This window comes from Ahaetulla prasina, chromosome 2 (assembly GCF_028640845.1).
Source record: "Ahaetulla prasina isolate Xishuangbanna chromosome 2, ASM2864084v1, whole genome shotgun sequence".
Lineage (NCBI taxonomy): Eukaryota > Metazoa > Chordata > Lepidosauria > Squamata > Colubridae > Ahaetulla > Ahaetulla prasina.
In genome coordinates, this window is record NC_080540.1 from 175,975,175 (window position 1) to 175,994,254 (window position 19,080).

The following is a 19,080-nucleotide window of genomic DNA, read 5'->3' on the forward strand; positions in this document are numbered from 1 at the left end:
AATATCTTGATTTTATATTTGAATAGCGTTGAGCAGTGATTCAATTTCAGATGGTGCATTTCCATACAGCTTCAGATCGTCCGTATAAAGGAAGCAGGATAGCTTGGCAAATGTTCATGAAGTTCGATAGCCTTAATAGCTGATTTTTTGTCCCCCTGCTGTTTGGGCAGTTTCTGTGCAGATGGAATGAGTTTGTTTTCAACTATAGATGCTGTTGGACTGCATCAGCTACTGCACCAGTTAACAATTTACAAGTTGTTGGAAAGCAGGTAATTGGTTTGTAGTTGTGAGGTGCTCCCCCTTTGGTTGGCTCTTTCATTATCAGGTAGGTTTTGCCAGATGTTAACCAATCTTCAATTTTACCCCTCTTACTATATATGTTATTAAACTGCTTGGCAATGAGTGGGTGCAGACTGGTCAGATGTTTCAACCAAAAACCATGATGTAGTTCGTCTTCACCTGGGGATGACAAATTCTTGATCTTCCTTGTCCTTTTCTTCACTATTTCTGCTTTTATTACAAATTCTTTCATTTCAGCTTCTTTTCCCCCCTTTTCCACCTCCCTTATCCAAACTGCTTTCTTGTTGTATTTCTTTGGGTTGTCCCATAGTTGTGCCAAGAATTGCATTGTTTCCTTTTTTTTTTTTGGTCAGGTTCATTGCACTCTCTCTTTTTGATGGATTGGTAAAAACATTCCTGATTACTCAAATTGGAGATTCTGCCTATAATGCATAATTCGAGCTTCATATCTATCAACTTTCTTGGCTGTAGCTATTATTTGCTGCTTTGTTATTTCCAGTGCTTCCTTGATCTCCTTTGTCTTTAAGTAATGTTTCTTGATCAGATATTTTTGGTCTTTATCTGTTCTAGCTTGCTTACATCTGATCTTAACATGCTGATCTTGTTTGCCAGTTTGATCTTCCATTTTGGTGGTACATTGTTTGGCTTTTTTCTTGCTTGTTAATTTTGCATACGAGATCTTCAGTTATAACAAGTAGCTGTACCGTACATCAGTTGCTTTGATTCTTGCAATGAGCTTATCTTTGATATAGCAGTATTGGCATCTTTTAACGCTTGTGCTAGTTATTTCCGTGTTACAATCTTAAATGCAGGCAACCTTACTCTGTTATTTTTCTGCTGTTCTAGATACTCGGTTATTCTTTGTTGCATTTCCTCTTGTTTTTCAGCTAGAGGACTTTGTTCTTTCTGAAGTTCAAATCCCTACTTGGCCATAAAGCTTATCACAGTTATTATCTCTCAACATAATTTACTTTTCAGGGGTTTCATGAGGATAAAATATGTGGAGAGTGGCAAAAACCATGCATATCATTGTGTATTCCTTGGATGAAAGGTATTTTACATCTGGAAGCAAATTCTGATTAAAGGGGAAGAACTAGGACAGTAAACTTAACTGCGGGGAAGGTCAGAGAAATTGCTTATTGAGCTGCCAAAACTGGGGGGCTTTTCAGATTTCTTGAATGAGACACTGATCAGCAACTGTATCCAGGTAAGCAAAGTGTGAATAACTGGTAGCATTGGTCCAGTAGAGTTGCTCTTGCACCCGTTTGGTGCTGTCCTTTCTTAAAGTAGCACTTTGGTTGAGACTTCCTATTATCTTTGATTCTTGTTACACACTTTGATTATTTTAATCCAAGGGTGTCAAACTCAAGGCCTATGGGCCGGATGCGGCCCACAGGACCATCCTGGAAAATGTAAGGGATCGACCTACATAGCTTTGGCCTGGTCTACCTGCGTCGCTTTGGCCCAGTCTACGCAGTGCGAAGAGGAAACATCGGGCCAGTGTGGCTTCTGCCCTGTCTACCCAATGCAAAGAGGAAACATAAGTTTGGGAAATATGGTCCCTAGTAGGAATTACCTGCTTCTCTGCTCTGCTTAGTGAATAGGAATCCAATTGTCAGCAACCTTTCTAGTGACTCCTGGAGTGTAGTACTTGTCATTTCCTGTATTATTTTGTTTTGTCCTCCGTTCCCTTCCAGAAATACGCCCAGGAAGCTCTTTTGCCTTATTTATATATGCAGCGCGCACATTTTATTCTGACTGGGGATAATGTACACTTCAAGGATGCAGCACTGAATTCAGATCTAAAATTATCCGATGTTGATCAAGGCAACTCTTGCTCCTCATTTCCTGTTCTTTCAATATAGCGCCTGTCTTGAGAAACATTTCGATGTTGGAAATCGGCAGTCAAGGCAACAGCTTTCTGAGCAGGTTGACTGAGCTGAGGTTTGAAATCATTATCTCATCAGTTAGGCCACTTACCCACCAGTCAGGGCTTTCTATGTCTAGCAAAACTCTTAAGGAATTGTTGACTTAGTTCCAAGTAGCAGGCAAGAGTCTAGGCCAGGGCTGTCAAACTCTATTCCATTGAGGGCTGTGTCAGGGTTGTTTTTGACCTCAGGGCGGGGTGTGGGGGGGCTCCCAAGCTCCGTTTCGGCTGCAACTGCCTCCTGCAACCCTCTACCAGTGAAAACAGAGCTCGGGAGGGGCATGTGCGGCCCTCCCAAGCTCCGTTTTCACTGGCAGAGGCACTGCAGGCCGGTCCTTCGCTGTTTCCAGGGTGGCCCCACGGGCCAGATCTAAGCACCCCGTGGGCTGGATCTGGCCCGCACGCCCTGAGTGTGACATCTCTGATCTATTGAGAATTGCATTTTTAGTTTGCAATCAGAAGGTAGTTCTATAACTCACATAAGAATTGCATGTTTAGGAAAAAGTTTGACATAGATCTAATGTCATTTCTTCTCTGTTGTGGCAAGTCAACATGAGAGCCTCTGGTTTAACCAGTTGCTTTATCTTTACAGCCTCCTGAGACGACTGATTACCCTAATTTCTCAGCATGCTACCACCCTGGCCTCTAATGAAGCCTTCAAGAAGCAGGCAGAAGGAGCAAGTGATGCGGCCAAGAAATATATGGAGGAGAACGACAAGCTGAAAAAGGTACGGCTGTGAGGTCCCGAGAACTGATATGGAAGAAAGGCAGGAGCCTGCGTGGCTTGGTCATATGACATGAGCATCATCCCATTTTTAATACTGCAATCATCTCTATTACGTTATATTATTATTTAGTTTTTAATAATAACGACTCTACTGTTCCTCTAGGACCGTGATGGCAAACCCATGTCACGCGTGCCGGAAGTGGCATGCAGAGCCATCTCTCCAGGCACGCAAGCCGTCGCCCTTTGCTCTTCCGGGTTCCGGCATGCCGCCAGATGGTCTTCACGAGTGCAGGAGCTCCGGAAACCGGAAGAGCAGCCGCTGGTGCGCATGCACACGCATGCGCCCCGGCCACCTAGTTTTCGTGCACGCATGTGTGCCAGAAATCGGAAGACCAGGTGGTCGGTGCGCGGCAGAAACCAAAAGAGCAGCTCTTCTGGTTTCCGGTGCGTGTGCGTGTACCCCTGTTTCGGCACTCAGTGCCAGAAAGATTCACCAACACTGCTCTAGGAGCAATCTAGGATGAAACACTGCACAAATCAATTTAAAAATGAAATAAAAAACATGTATTGCAAATAGATAGCTTTAATTGGGGCATCAACTCAGATATTCCAAAGGACATATTATGTACTTTTTTTCCCCACTTGTCTAAATGCTTAGTGATTAATAGGGTGGCCCTCATTCTTGCTTTCTGGGAAAAAAAGAGTTCTTGTAACTTTCCTGTCACAGTGATCATCTGACGTTGTATTTGACTTGTGGATTGAATCATTCATGCCGGAACAGTTTCATGGCAGGATCTAGAGGCCCATGGTATTTGTCATCCCTAATGGCTATCAAAAAAATGAAAGGGAAAAGCAAAGCCTTTTTAGATAAAAGAGTGAAGAAGTTCTCCATGTTCAAATATATGGCGCGATTACAGCACAACTTATCAAGTTCGTCCCTTTTTCTCTTGAGATTGGAATCTGGTATGAATTGGCAACTTGACAGTAAGTGGATAAAACAAACATTGGAAATGTGTTTTAATGAGTAGAGGAAGCTCACTCAAGCATTTCCGTTCATTAACTAGCTTATTACACAATGGAAGTGTGGTATTTGGATGCTACACATGGAAATACGTAGAGATTATTGTTTTTAATTTTCATGTTGTGCTTTATGGAATAATGAGGTAAGAACTGGACAGATAGAAAAGGGATTTGATACAGAAATTGTGAATATAGTTTACATAAATGATAGATCATGATAAACAAAGACTTGTACAGTTTTGGATGTGGTTGCTTGAAGTATTTTTGTTTTTGAATATCAATATATACACACACAGAGACATGTATGTATACAGAGACATGTATGTATAAGTAAAAATCTGTATAGCCTTTGAGCAATATGGCCATATACTTTTGGAACTGTTTTGTTTATAATTGGGTACTTTTTATCACGATTTTTGAGATCACACTATATTATACTCTCTAATATATAGTAAACACATTAGGGATTTGAATATGATAGATTTGCTCAGATCTAGCCAGGCTTTTCCCAAAGGTGCTTTCTCAAAAGGCAGCTGGATTTTGTTTTTTCTTGAAGACATTTTGCTTCTCATCCAAGAAGCTTCTTCAGTTCTGACTTCAGGCTCACTCAGGCAAGGCAAGATTCCTGCATGCCACTTGCTGCCCAGTAGCAGCACCGCCACACTTGCATTTCTGCAGTCATAAGGATGAGAAGCGAAACACCTTCAAAGAAAAACCAGAAAGTCCCGTTGCCTTTTGAAAAAGCACCATTGAGACAACCATGACCTGGATGACCGAGAATCTCCATAGACATTTAGCCAGGCCTTTGAAATATTTAGTCTACTGGTTGGCAAACACTCCATCGCTCTACTTCAGGGCTGGATGAGTTTTTTAAAATCAGTTTTAAAAATGCACATGCATGGATTCGTCACAGTTTTCATGCCTCTGTTGCAAATTTGTTGCTGTTTGGGAACAGTTTGAGTTTTAGATCTCAGAAAGCTAAATCTGCCTGGGTGATTCTGATACTGATTGGTTGTAGAAATTCCCTTGAGATGATGTGTCCGTCCCCCCCTTCCCCCGTGTGTGTGTGGGGGGGCTGGGCATGCTCTGTCTGGGAGGCTTTCTGCACTGAGGAAGTGCAAATGCGGTGCTCCTATTGGGCAGAAAGTGGCATGCAGGTATCTTGCCCTGACTCAGCCTGATTTATTGGCTCACTTTCTGCTTGGCATTGTAATCCTATCAGGCTAAGAGTCTTTCTGTCCCTTTTTATGGCCCTAACCTCAGCATTGGGGTTAATCGCTGGCTAGGGACCTCCGTCCTTTTTCCTTCCAAGAATACACTGTGGGCGATCTGACTCTTGTGAGGCAAATGTCAAGCACGCAGAGCTGTCTCTCTTCCCGTGGGGACCCTTAAATGGGAAAATGGGAGTATTTTTTTTTTTTAACAAGGGTTAAAGACGGTGTTGCCTGAGCGGCTAAGAAACTAGAACCCATTTCACTCTTTACACCATTGTACATTTAAAAAATAATAATAATAATAATCAGAAGATACATTGGGAGGAAAAATGACTGCGGTAGAAGAGGGGATGTAATCTCTCCTGGTGGGTTACAGCTTTAAGAACCAGAGGCTCTGAGGACCGAGCCTGCCACAGTATGTGCGTATCAATTAGCCGGGATCTCTTTGCAATTCTGATTCTGCTCCAATGGAAGCAGAAAAGCAACGGTTGGCTGGCAATGACTTTGCTGACTCTTTGCATCCAGGTATAAAGTGATTCACTGGAGAGAGAAGGAGAGAGAATAGAGCCACTCTTGGCTCTGCAGCCTGGCTTTCTGACTCCTCCTCCAGTTCTAATTATCAAAATGCATCTTGTCCCAATTGCCCACTTCGTTCTTTTCGGGAGTGCTTTTTCTCTTGGCAGATGGCAGTGGAGCACATCATGCAAGCATGTGTCCATAGAATTGCATGGCGTCACCTGTAAGACAGGGCAGCCAAGAAAAGCGAGCACCTCTGTCTTCACATTTTGTTTACCATCGTAGTTTAAGGTTTGAAAGGCTGTGTCTCCCAACAAAGAAGTGAAGTTCAAGGCAACTTTCTCCATGGCCAGTGCTGAGAATTCTCGCAGTTAAACTCCAATATCTGGAGCCGATTAAATTTTAGGGAGGGAAAAGGGGAGACAAAACTGTTGAGTTTTGTTTATGCTGGGAGTTCTGTGTTTCCCGGCAGAGCAGAGTCTGTGGGCAGTGGAAACTCTTGTTAGGGTTAGGGGAGTGATGAGGATTGAACCTTTTTTTTTAATTTACATTTATATCCCGCCCTTCTCCGAAGACTCAGGGCGGCTTACAGTGTGTAAGGCAATAGTCTCATTCTATTTGTATATTTACAAAGTCAACTTATTGCCCCCCCCCAACAATCTGGGTCCTCATTTTACCTACCTTATAAAGGATGGAAGGCTGAGTCAACCTTGAGAGTAGTTATTTTTTGAACTCTCATTCTTTATAGCAGTATTTTCCAGCCCTGCAGCTTTAGGATGAATGGACTTCATCTCCCATAATTCCCAAGCTAACCTTGCTGGCTGGGGAATTCTGGGAGTTGAAGTCCACCCGTGTTAAAACTGCTAAGATTGGGAAACACTGCTTTACAGTAATAGTAGAGGTACGGACAGACTCTGGGTAGTGAGGATCAGTTTGGTATTTCTATCACTTTGGGGTTTTTTGGTTTTTTTTAAAAACAATCTTAAATTGTAAAAAAACCTTTAGAAATCTTAAAACTGGGCAAGTGAACTGATGACCAAAACCCTCTGCTTGTTCTTTGCCACTTGCTTGATACTAATTTGACCTGGGGAAGCTGCTGCATCCTTCTGCTCCTTGCTTAATAGACTTGGCTGCAAATCCTTATGCCTTGCAGATAACTGCAGCCTCTTACAGAGCCTCTTGGTTTATTATCACATAAACTTCTGAATTATGCTGAGCTCCCTGATTTGGAATATTGCTACAGCAGTGGATGGTCTTCCTTGAACAACAGGTTACTCTGTAGCCTGCACGGAAAGAAAAATGCCAGTAATCTGTTTTCTATATCAAACACATTTAGATGGCATCAGGCCGAGGAAAGGTGGTTGCTAAAGTTGCTAAAGAAGACAAGCTTTGAAATCCAGCTGCAAAGCTTTGATGCCAGATCCCCCACCTTCCCCCTACGTGGATAAAATAATAATCAAACATTTGAGCTCTGGCAACCAGTCGCCGTGCCCTTTCCAAGCGTGTTAGACTCACTAGGAATTGGCTGTAGTGTAGCTGTATTTTCTAAAGTATTATTGCCCAGTCGTTCCCCTCAATCTGGCATTTCTATTTCTACCTTCTATAAGAATGAAAGTTTTTGCTTTAGGATGGACAACAATATTAGTTTCGGGCTTAGTGAAAGAATTAGTAGAATTGTGGACCCCATGATCTGTGTATTTTCCCTTGAGGTACTCATTCTGCCTTCAGTATCTACTCTAAATCAACTCGCCCACCCTTTAAAATTTCAATATATTCAAACTGTGTGTGGACAAAAACCACAAGGGGGCAGCCTAACCTAATATCTCTAGTTGCTGCAAGGGCACGGTCTTTCAACATGGCAGGATTATTATTATTATTTTTTATGAAGTTAATTAAAATGACATCCGTAGCTGATAGCCTTGACCTCCCTGGATAACAAGAGGCTTTGAACATTGTGGCTGTAAATATGTAAAGATAAAGTGTGGTTGTAAACAAGGTATAACTGCATACAGAAGTTGTTCAAGGTTGGTGATTATTGCAAACTGTTTCTTATGTTTCAGATTGGCAAAGCTAGAGATAACAGGGGACATTGGCTTAATCTCTTCTGTTGCCTTTCCCTCCTGGCAAATGTTATCTTTTTTGAAACCTTCAGATAGACTTTGTCTTATAGGGTTGAAATCACCATTTTGGGTTCAGGTGGAAGTTTAATTGCTTTTTTCTCACATCTGTTGCCTTTACTTGGTCTGGACCAGAGAGGTTATTGAACTTTCCCATTTGGGACTGAAGTCACGTAGTATCCTTTGGAGCACTGTCTTGTGTTTTTCTATATCAGATTGGTCACAAGAAAAAAAAGGGCTGTCCCTAGACCACACCCAGGCATTTTACGGGCCCCGGGCCACATCCATTCCTTTGGCTCTTCCTATCTGGCCCACGTGAGGTCAATTGGAAATTAGAAATCAAATGTAAATAAGTGTACGCCCCGCACACAATATAACTGCGTTGTTTTTATTTTGAGGGTGTCTGCTGTTGTTGTTGTTGTTTTTAATTTACATATGCACGTGCATGTGTGTCTACGCGCTTTCGCAGCCCTGTTGGTTCAGTCCTCCACAAGAGTCCAAGTTCCTCATATGGGAAAACGGATTGCCCACTTTAGCCCTAGACTTGTCTTTCCCAGGGTCAGGAGAATGTGCTGTGGAAGAGTTGATGAACTTGGGAGGCTGTTTTGCTTCCATTGCCTGTTCTTATTATGTGGGTGCAGAATATGATGGTAGTGATGGCGGAGCCAAGGGATGAAAGAATCTCTCTGGCACATGTGGCTATGCACCCCAAGTGAATGTTGCTTAGTTGGCGTTTATTTTATATCCCACCTTGATTATTTTTATAAACATACGTTAATGCTTTTTCCTCTTTCTAAGCTGAGTTGGGCTGAGAGAGATTGAGTGGCCCAAGGTTCCCCAGCCGGCTCTTCCTTCATAGATTCTGAGAAAGTAAAGCCCCTGTCTTTTTCGCATTGCCTCTCTCTCTCCCCCCCCCCCCGGCTTACATTGTAGGAAACATAAATAAGTTGGAGGCCTTGTGAAGGAAATGCTAGTTTATGTTCTCAAGAAACTGTATTTGGTTGGGGAAGAATCTGGTTTATAAAGATTGTTTTAAGGTTTTCTCAGCTACATATGCACTATTTTCTTTGATGATTACATGCGTTGGTCAAGGTGGGCAAATAAGACTCCCATCACTTTGTCTGTTGGTTTTGCTTTGATGTTCCCTCTAGAACAGAGGGAACTAAGAAATGTAAGGGGCCAGCCCACATTGCTTCGGCCTGGTCTATCCAATGTGAAGAGGAAACATCGGGTCATTGTGGCTTTGGCCCGGTCTACCCAGTGCAAAGAGGAAATGTGCCAGCAGTTTGGGGAGGGGCGTCAAGCTGGCCACGCCCATCCAGTCGGCCACACCCATCCAGTTGGCGATCCCCCCCCCGCACCCCCCAAGGTCAACCACAGCCCTGATGCGGCCCTCAATAAAATTGAGTTTGACTCCCCTGCTTCAGAAGCAGGCCTTGTTGCAACCCAAATGGGAGAAGGGTAAGATAGGATGAAAGAGAGGCTGACCAGAAAACTAGGCCCCCAGGTTTGTATGGCTTGAGGAATAGATGGGAGGTTGTATTTCTTCAAAGTATTGGGAACTGGGATAGAGTCTCTGCCACCACATTTCTGGAAATCATGCATATAAGGCAACTAAATCTTGCCTAAGGACAAGCAATTTTAAAAATATTTCCCCTTTCTTTTCTAGATTACTTGGCTTCTGCATTGATAGGCAGGTTGTTTTGTAAGGACTTTGTAGTAATTTGTATAGACCAGCTTGAACTAATGTTAATGCAAAATACACAGCATAAACTTTGGAGCGGATGGATAAAATGCTAGCAGTAGCTACAGATCCCGATAGCTATATGCTTTTTCCAAGTCAGAGTAATCTGGAGAACTCCACTGGAAGGCTATTGCCTTACTGCCTTGCTTTCCTAATAACAGTAGTATCTGGTTAATCATGGTAGAAAAAATAATTATTTATTTTAAAAATAATTTATCATTTATTTAATTACTTCTGCCACAAATGATGTGCAAAGCAGCTGGCTTATTTGGGCATTTAATCTATTCCAAATGGCTCTTGTGTGAACAATTTTATCCTATGCAAAATAAAATCCTTTTGTAATTTATAAGATACTGAAACAAGAGTGAGGGCTTGTTTTGGGGTTTTTTTGCTGCGTAAAATTTGTTTATGCAACACATTTTTGCTGGAACACCTGTGGAGAAGAATAGTTTTAGTAGTCATCCAGTATGCTGGGAAATGGCTAGTAAAAAAATTGGCTGAAATCCATCCGTTATTTGCCATGACTTGCACTTTAGTAACGGAGGGGGAGGAATGCCAGGCTCTTGGAAGTAAAGGACAAAAGATATAAGCAGAATCAGGACATTCCATAGGCATGTGAAACTCTGGTGAGAATTTTATATGGCATTTTTTTCTGCACATAGGATTCCAAAAATTCAGCTTTCACTTCTGTCTGTGCCTTTATGAGTATGCTGCTGCTCAGAGAAACTGAACCATGAATTAAAGGCTTTCTCAGTTCAAATATTTTTAAAAAGGCTCATCAAGCCCTCTCTATTAGCCAGTCTCTCTTGTTTCCCCTGGTCTACCCACTGTTTTCTTCAGTACAGACAAACAATGAGCCTCTGAACTAGAACAAGCCATAACAAACAGTGCTACTATCGTCATGAAAAAGCCTAATCATCAAAACCCAAGATTAAAATTTCATTTCTTTCAGTTTCAAGCAAAAACAAAACAATCCAAGGCTAAAACAAGCTAAAGGCTGCTTTCTCTAATCAGAGCAGACAATTTCACCTGCTCCGCCAGCTCCATTAGTTTCACCATCCACGTTAATCATTCTTCTTGAAAATTCACTTTTTTTGCTCTGCACCAAATGCTCTTCCACTTCAATTATGCTGGCTGGGGCACTTGGGGAATTGAAATCCACACATCTTCAAAATTGCCAAGGTTGAGAGAAAAAAAAAGAGGACTGTTTTCCACACTTGTTCTAGAGCAGTCTTGTGAAACACTGCTCTAGAACAAGTGTGGACAACGGCCCTCTTCTCTTTTTGCAGATTTTGTAGGCAGTTAGAGATAATTATCAGTATATTCTGCTGTTTTGAGATCAATTAATGCAAATGAATATAAACCCTCAAATAGGCACCTAGTTAAAAAAAACCTTATGAAAACATCTTACTTAGATGACTGATGTGCATCCAACCATATAATTTTCACCCTCCCCAAGCAGGCCCCAGTCAGGTTTATACAAATACCATGGGTAGCAGGTCCAGGGGCAGATGGCCAGATTTATTTTTGGAGGATGGAGGAACAGGTTAATTGGAAAGAAAGCTGAGCCTTGCCAGAGGCTCTGTATGTGCCATTGCAAACATTGGTGTTTTACTTTGAGAATCTGATTGATTTACTTTTTATGTCTTCTCTTGCCACAAAAACTCCAGGCATCATTATTTCTGTTGCATCAGGTGCTGGTGTGCAACAGGGTTGTAGTCCAACTTCTGCTGTTAGGAAAGTCTGCTTTGAACAGGACCTTAAGGATGACTGAATAGTACTGTGCACATGAAGCCCTCAACTTATAACAGTTCCATTTAGCGACCATTCAAAGTTACAGCAGCGGTGAAAAAGTGACTTATGGCCTTTTTTCACACTTACGACCGTTGCAATATCCTCACGATGATCACATGATCACATGATCAAAATTCGGACACTTGGCAACCGATTCGTATTTATGACGATCCCAGGGTCCTGGGATCTTGTCGCACTTTTTGCGACCTGATAAGCGAAGTCAGCGGGGAAGCTAAATTCACTCAATAACTGTGTTAGTAACCGAACAATTGCAGTGATTCACTTAACCACTGTGGCAAGAATGGTTGTAAAATGGGATAAAACTCACTTAACAAATGTCTCGCTTAGCAACAGAAGTTTGGGGCTTAATTGTGGTCGAAAGTCGAGGACTGCCTGTATTGTGACAACTTGAGTGACTCCTGAAATGAGCTTTGTCAAGAGTCACACTTAAGAGACAGGCTGGGCACTTAAGTGCTTCTTTCCCCAAGCAATTTGCCATGAGTTCAATTACTGTCCCTTTGTACTCCCTGCAATAGCTCTTTTGGCCGAGACTACAAAAAGATACCACCTAGCTGTATATTCTTGTCCTTGTCTTGCAAAACTACTGACGGAATCTATTCATAGCTTTCCAGAATTACTGCTTTATCGTAACGATTTATCTACCCGTAGCCTCTGAGGGCATCTGCTTTGTCTGAAGAGGGACTGGCAAGAATGCTGATCAGAAGAGATGGAGGGTGCGGCGGTGGGGGAGGCACTGTGTGTCCAGTCAGTGATTGTAGTTCATGGTATTAGTAGTAATTTCTGTGTGATTTTGGGTGGGAAGGAGAGTAGGGTTTTGTTCCTGTTTGGAAGCATGTAATGCAGATGTACTTCCATTGGGCAAAATGGAAAAATGCAGGTAACTATACATTATGTGATGCATACTATTGAATTACATTGGTACCATTTCAGGGGGCCTCGGGAAAAAGATATGGAACAGCAGGTGAGTCTGAGGGTTGGGTAAGACCGTAGTTGTGATCCTGCTGTTTTGGGAGAGACCAGGTTCCTCTGAATTCTGGGTTCTCCTGCATGTAAGCAACAGCCCGAATGGTCACAGGAAAGGTCAGGAGACTTCTCTTTTGGGGAACCTGATCTCAGATAGTCAGAGTTCCTTTCTCCCAACTTATTCATGCCGTCCACCAGTTCAGTATTGCTTCTCCTTTTACTTGCAGGAACTGAAGCTGGCAGGGGTGGAAGTGGCCGACCTGGACATCAAAAGCATTGGGGCGGAGGAAGAAAACCGAAATCTCCAAGCTGAAGTCAAGAAACTACAGGATGACTTGGCCGCTACCAAAAAAGGTGAGAGATGAAGCTTCAGGCATTAAAGGGCTCACGTAGATCACCCCAAAGCTTATATACTTTACACGAAAAATGCCGTTTTCCAGCAATTTAGAGGAAGAAAGACTAACTTGCTTGAGCAACTCTCTTGTTTTCTCTCTGTCCCCTACTCCAAATTTTGCACAGTTGGCGCTTAAGGTTGGAAGCTACTGAAGGGGTGATATAGTATCTATTTATAACTAGAACTGTATACCCATGTGCCTTCCTCATGTACAGTCTTCAACCTGTTCCTTCTGTTGGCTTTAAATAATCCACTTGGCATCAAACTTTGGTGAATCAATGAGCCAATCCTGGAACATTTGTTTGTACACACACTGTCTTTGGAATCATGTGGTTAGCATTTCTCTTATCCTGCAGGTTCCGTCCAGTTGTAAAATTAATTGCTTTCTGATTAAATTGACCCTAGGGGCAGAGATCACTTTGTGAGATATCTCCTTCTGCCTTTTTACGGTCATTTTTCTTTCAGCAGTGTGCATGCCCAGCGTTGGCAAGAAACTGGGGCTTTTTCAAGCTTGCTTGCCTAAAAACAATATGCCACTTCTGCAAGTAGTTTGTTCAGTTCCTTCTTCCTCTTCCCCAGTTGATCTCTGGCTTAAGATGATGTAACTTCCTTTGTTCACACTGATCCATGCAAGGCCACACATTTTGGCTGAAAGAACCTGAACTGTGGAAGAGAATTGAATAAAACTTGGGAACACAACCTTTCCTCAGAAACAAAATTTGCAAGAACACAATAGCTACGTGGGGAGGGCTGCTTCTATTTCTGTTCTTTTCTAGACCATAGAAGGTCAACTTTTCAGTTCAAGCACATTTCCAGTGCTAAATGTGATGTCAGCCTTAGCAATAAATGCAGACTGTGGTATATCACACATGAGACTGTGTCCAGGATATTCCTCCTCCTTCTTCTTCTTTTTTTTGCCTAGATTTTCTTTTTTGAGAGAGTTGGTTTCTCTTTCACTTAAATTATTAAAATGTTACTAATTCTATCATGGAGCATATGGTAGATATATTTGTGTGGCAGAGTAAGCCACTCGCTTCCGGTAATCGTGATTTGAAAGTGTTTTGGCCACACAAAAAAGAGGGCTCATGAGTGTTACTGCCTTCGTCCTACTACCAGGCTATTTTTCCCTCTCCGATCCCACTTATCTTCTTGTTATTCTCTTGCATGTATTTAGTTGTACATCCATATTCAAGGACAATAACACTGTTTTGCTGAAGTCTTCAGTTTACACTCTTCTAAGAAAACCCCAGATAATTAATAAAGACATTCTCATGGAGCTTGGCATGCTTGCAGAAATATAATACAGTGCAAGTGCTGAATGTGAGAAAGAGAAGGTGAGACAACAGGAGAGTTCCCCCTGATAATAAGGACACCTGCTTCAAAGACAAACAATGATGGCTTTATAACTCAGTTGTTGCTTCCCACAAACAATGTCCTGAACATTAAACACATAGAAGTATTTTAGAGCAGGGGTCTCCAACCTTGGCAACTTTAAGACTTGTGGACTTCAATTCCCAGAGTTGAATTCTGGGAGTTGAAGTCCACAAGTCTTAAAATTGCCAAGGTTGGAGACCCCTGTTTTAGAGGGTCTGTTTGAGATACTGTAGAGCTGCACAAGGCATTCATTGCGGTGTTCATCTGGGTAGCTCGCAACACCAACTGCTCATTAATACACCCATCATTGTACACTGCCTAGAGTTGCTCTATGAGATGGGTGGTTTGTAAATTTGACATATGAATTAAAATAAATAAATAAAATACATACATGCATACATACATGCATACATACATAACCATTCTCCTACCCTAGGGATGTTGGAGACAGATGGTCTGCAAACCTTGGAGAGCTATAGTATGTCATTCCCTCCCCCCTGCTCCTCCCTGACATGTGACTACTCTTCTCTATTGCAGTATCAATTGAGCAGCTCTTCTGGATCCCATATACAGGGATGGCAAATTGAAGGGGTTGACATCAGCCCTAGAGGAATCCTGGAACTGAGAAGTTCTGGGTGGCAACTGACCTTTGCAATCCTGAGTGGGTTTGCATAACGCATCGGTGTATTCTTCCCTCTGCTTCCAGCCCCAACTGATCAAATGGCCAGACAGATGGATAGTACCAGATTGCTATGTTGTAGCCACAAGGAGCATTCAGGAGATCTTCTAGATGGGCATGCTTTTTTTTTTTGCATTATTTTTAGGACGCAGCATGATCTAGTAGTAAGGTGGAACAGCTGCTTGTGCCTGCCCGGGTGAAGTGGCATCTCTCTTTTTCCAGCATCGCCTTTTATAGCTGTCAAAGAGGGTAGCATGCTTTCCACCTGGTGCTGATCCCTCAGCTAGAGCTCAGTCGTTAAAGAGGCAAAAAAGCTTCATAATTTGGCAGGCCCATTCAAAAACTTTCCCCCCTGCAAAGCGCTGCCCCATACTCACAGGCAGTTCTCGGTCTTAAAGGTTGGATCGTGGGCTAATTTCTTACAGGTACCAGTGTGGTCTAGTGGGCCAGGTGTTGTTCCAGGAGCAGGGAGACACAGGTGTTTTTCTAGTCTCAGCCTCATAAGCTCACTTGGTTACTTTGGGCCATTTGTTCGCTCTTAACCCAACCTCTACCTCACAGGGTTGTTTGGGAGAAAATAGGAGGGAGTACAATGTCTGCTGCCTTTGGCTCTCTATAAAAGGCAGTATGTAAATATTCAAATCCAAATCTTTTTTGAATTTTAAATCTGGTCAAATCAATGACCAGATGAATGTACAATTCTTAACAATATTACAGTGTGGGATGGGGAGTGGGGTACAAGTAGGGTACAAGTAATTTACACAGAAGAAAGAGGAGTAAAAGCCAAAATAGCAGATAAGAGTATCATGCCCTATTTAAAATAGATAAGGCAATGACAATTGCAAGAAATGTTTCACTGTTAAGTAAGAAAAATTAAAAGGAAAAAAAAAAGAAAATAAAATGTAGAATTATTTCTGCCCCTTCTTTCCATCCAATAGTTAACTTTCTTCTCCCTCTTTTTCTCCTTCCTTTTATCATATAATTCCCTTCCCTTTGGCTCTTTTTAATCCCCAAATCATCAGTTCAGTCCTTTTCCCCTTTCAACAAAAAAGTCCATGTAAGGTTTCCAGTCTTTAAAAAAGGTCTTTGGGTTGTTTTTTTCCTGGCCAAACCGGTCAGGCTTTGAATATAATTGATCATTCTCAGTTAGTACCTACACTTGGTTGTTTTTGATAATACAGTAATAATTCAGGGTTATATTAGAGGAGGAGAAAGAGAAATGAAATGGTCCAAAGTCGTTATCAGATTGAGTCTGAAGTTAACTGTTGCCTAATTTTAACTGCTGCAGTGACAAATTTAGCTACTATGTGGGTGATGTCACGATTTGAGTCTGAAATGAAGTAGTGGGTATAAAAATTCTCTGTTCTTGTTAACACGTGCAATAAAAGGGAGTTATACTGCTTTGGAAGTCTTTGTAGAAGTTAAAAGGAAGACATGTTGGGTTGGACATGTTGAGTTGCAAGGGCGGATACTTTTAAATAATTTAATTCATCTAATATTGTTCCCTTCATCATCTGCAAGAAGATGAGACTCCTTAAAAATGACAGTTGAATAGCAAATTTTCCAATGCTTGTCCTTGGTACTGTGATGCATTCTGATCTTGGAACCATTAAGGCGAGCTGGTTTCTAATCATGGCCCAAACTAGAAAAGCTCCATTTCAAACATCTCATTCAAATTACGGTATTTTCACCCCTCAACAGATCATTGGCAGGTGATTTCTCAACATTCCTAGCCAGTGTAATGTTAGCTTTGTGGCTGGGAATCCTGGAACTTGTAGTCCAGCCTATCTGGAAGGCATTGAATTGTTGAAGGCTTCACTGGGATTTCATCTTTCCCCTCCTTCGTAGAAATTTAACTTAAATGTTTATTTAACGGTTCTTACAAACCACTCCATCTCAGAGGACTCTGGGTAACATGCAACAAACTATCAAGCAAAAACAGAGAAACACAATACAAAATTTATCAAAAAGCTAGAGACAGGTCTGAATATTGCAAAAAAACAAAAAAAAAGTGAAGAAGTTGGAGAGATCTACTTCCATTGTTTACTACAGGGATCCCAACCTTGGCAACTTTAAGTCTGGTGGACTTCAACTCCCAGAATTCTGGGAGTTGAAGTCCTCCAGGCTTAAAGTTGCCAAGGTTGGAGACCCCTGGTTTACTATATTGTGCAAAATTGAAAATCTGAACAGGGCTGATTCAGAAGCTTATTTTACTTCTACCGTCCTTCCTAAAAGGGAGACATGGAATAGCTTTCATCTTAACTATACACACAAAGCATGTTGGGTTAAGAGAGGTATGTATGCCTTGTATTTTCTATCAAGTATGTTATAAGAATTATCATTGCTCAATAGTAGTACCTGTGAGAGGGATCTTGGAGTCCTAGTGGATAACCATCTAGATATGAGCCAGCAGTGTGCAGCAGCTGTTAAAAAAGCCAACACAGTTCTGGGCTGCATAAACAGAGGGATAGAATCAAGATCACGTGAAGTGCTAGTACCACTTTATAATGCCTTGGTAAGGCCACACTTGGAATATTGCATCCAGTTTTGGTCGCCACGATGTAAAAAAGATGTTGAGACTCTAGAAAGAGTGCAGAGAAGAGCAACAAAGATGATTAGGGGACTGGAGGATAAAACATATGAAGAACGGTTGCAGGAACTGGGTATGTCTAGTTTAACAAAAAGAAGGACTAGGGGAGACATGATAGCTGTGTTCCAATATCTCAGGGGCTGCCACAAAGAAGAGGGAGTCGGGCTGTTCTCCAAAGCACCTGAGGGTAGAACAAGAAGCAATGGGTGGAAACTGATCAAAGAAAGAAGCAACTTAGAACTAAGGAGAAATTTCCTGACAGTTAGAACAATTAATAAGTGGAACGACTTGCCTTCAGAAGTTGTGAATGCTCCAACACTGGAAATTTTTAAGAAAATGTTGGATAACCATCTGACTGAGATGGTGTAGGGTTTCCTGCCTGGGCAGGGGGTTGGACTAGAAGGCCTCCAAGGTCCCTTCCAACTCTGATGTTATGTTATGTTATGTTATTTGGTAGATCAGCCACTCCTTGGTTCCTATTGGCAATTGTCATGGTTTACATTATTTTCCACTCTTTTGGCTCCCACCTCATATAACAAAAAGAAAAAACAAACCTTGAAATAACCAAAATAGTAATGCTTTCTTGCCTCATTTTGAAACTTAGTTTGCCTGCTTATTTCAGATTTCCACAATAGTTTTAACGGTGAAACAAAGTTTGTGAGCAATTTAGAACTATCCATAATCCTGCAGTACTGTGACCTACAGTGTAATATTAACTTCATTTACAGCCTATTAATGTACAAAGAAATTATTTTATAAAGTTTTATAAAGTTTTTAACAAGCAATATGCAGAACAGTGCACCCTGTCATCTCTTTATTAAATATACTAGGCCAGGGGTCTGCAAACTTGGCTTTTTTAAGACTTGTGGACTTCAACTCCCAGAGTTCCTCAGCCAGCTCCCAGCTTCAACTCCCAGAGTTCCTCCCAGAGTTCCTCAGCTGGGAATTGAAGTCCACAAGTCTTAAAAGAGCCAAGTTTGCAGACCCCTGTAATAGGCTAACAACATTCACTGTGTTAGGAAAAAATATGAACAAACCTTAGGATTAGTTCAACTAAGTGTTTCCTGTACTACTTGCTCAGTCCTGCACATTCATTTGGACATATTTTGGTTTATTCCTCTTTACAAAGTGCTTCAACTCATTGATATTTTTGAATTGTCCTTGGCTTAAGGTCTCAAAATACAAAAATTCTTCCACTTTAGCCATTCTTTTGTAAATTTATTTGTGTGGTTAGAATTATTGACCTACATTTGTTTAAGCATCACCTCATGGATGAATGCTCTGATATTTCACTGTAGAATTGCTGGTACAATTTAGAATCTAGAATCTGTGACCATTGTTTCAGAGATATTTCCTTACCTAAACAGAAACAGAATGACCACGGCCAAAAAAACAGTGGTCAGGGTTGACTTCCAACTTCCAGCCAGCTTAATTACAACAGTTGATTGTGGGACCAGTCTTCCTAACCTCCAGAGGGCTATGGCAGATCTACCTGATCTTGAGTGTCAAAGGAGGGGCAGGTCTATTTAACTTCTAGAGGGCTAGAGTGGGATCTGTCTACTGAACTTCCAGGTGGCAGCACTGAATCAATCACAAATTTGCCAAATTTAAATCTTATAGGAGTTATGGCTCCTGGATTTTAGACACATTCTGTAAGTTGGCCCATTTGAGGTACTTTTGCCTGAAAATTGTTATCCTAT

General features: G+C 41.6%; 1 protein-coding gene across 1 annotated transcript in view; it reads left to right on the top strand.

Moving 5' to 3' along the window:
* BCAP31 (B cell receptor associated protein 31) overlaps positions 1-19,080 on the top strand; it is a 51,317-nt gene that overhangs the window by 19,150 nt on the left and 13,087 nt on the right. The window contains exons 5-6 of the mRNA XM_058165977.1: positions 2,820-2,955; positions 12,571-12,697. Coding sequence (XP_058021960.1) covers positions 2,820-2,955; positions 12,571-12,697 — 263 coding nt within the window. The remainder of the gene's footprint in view (positions 1-2,819; positions 2,956-12,570; positions 12,698-19,080) is intronic.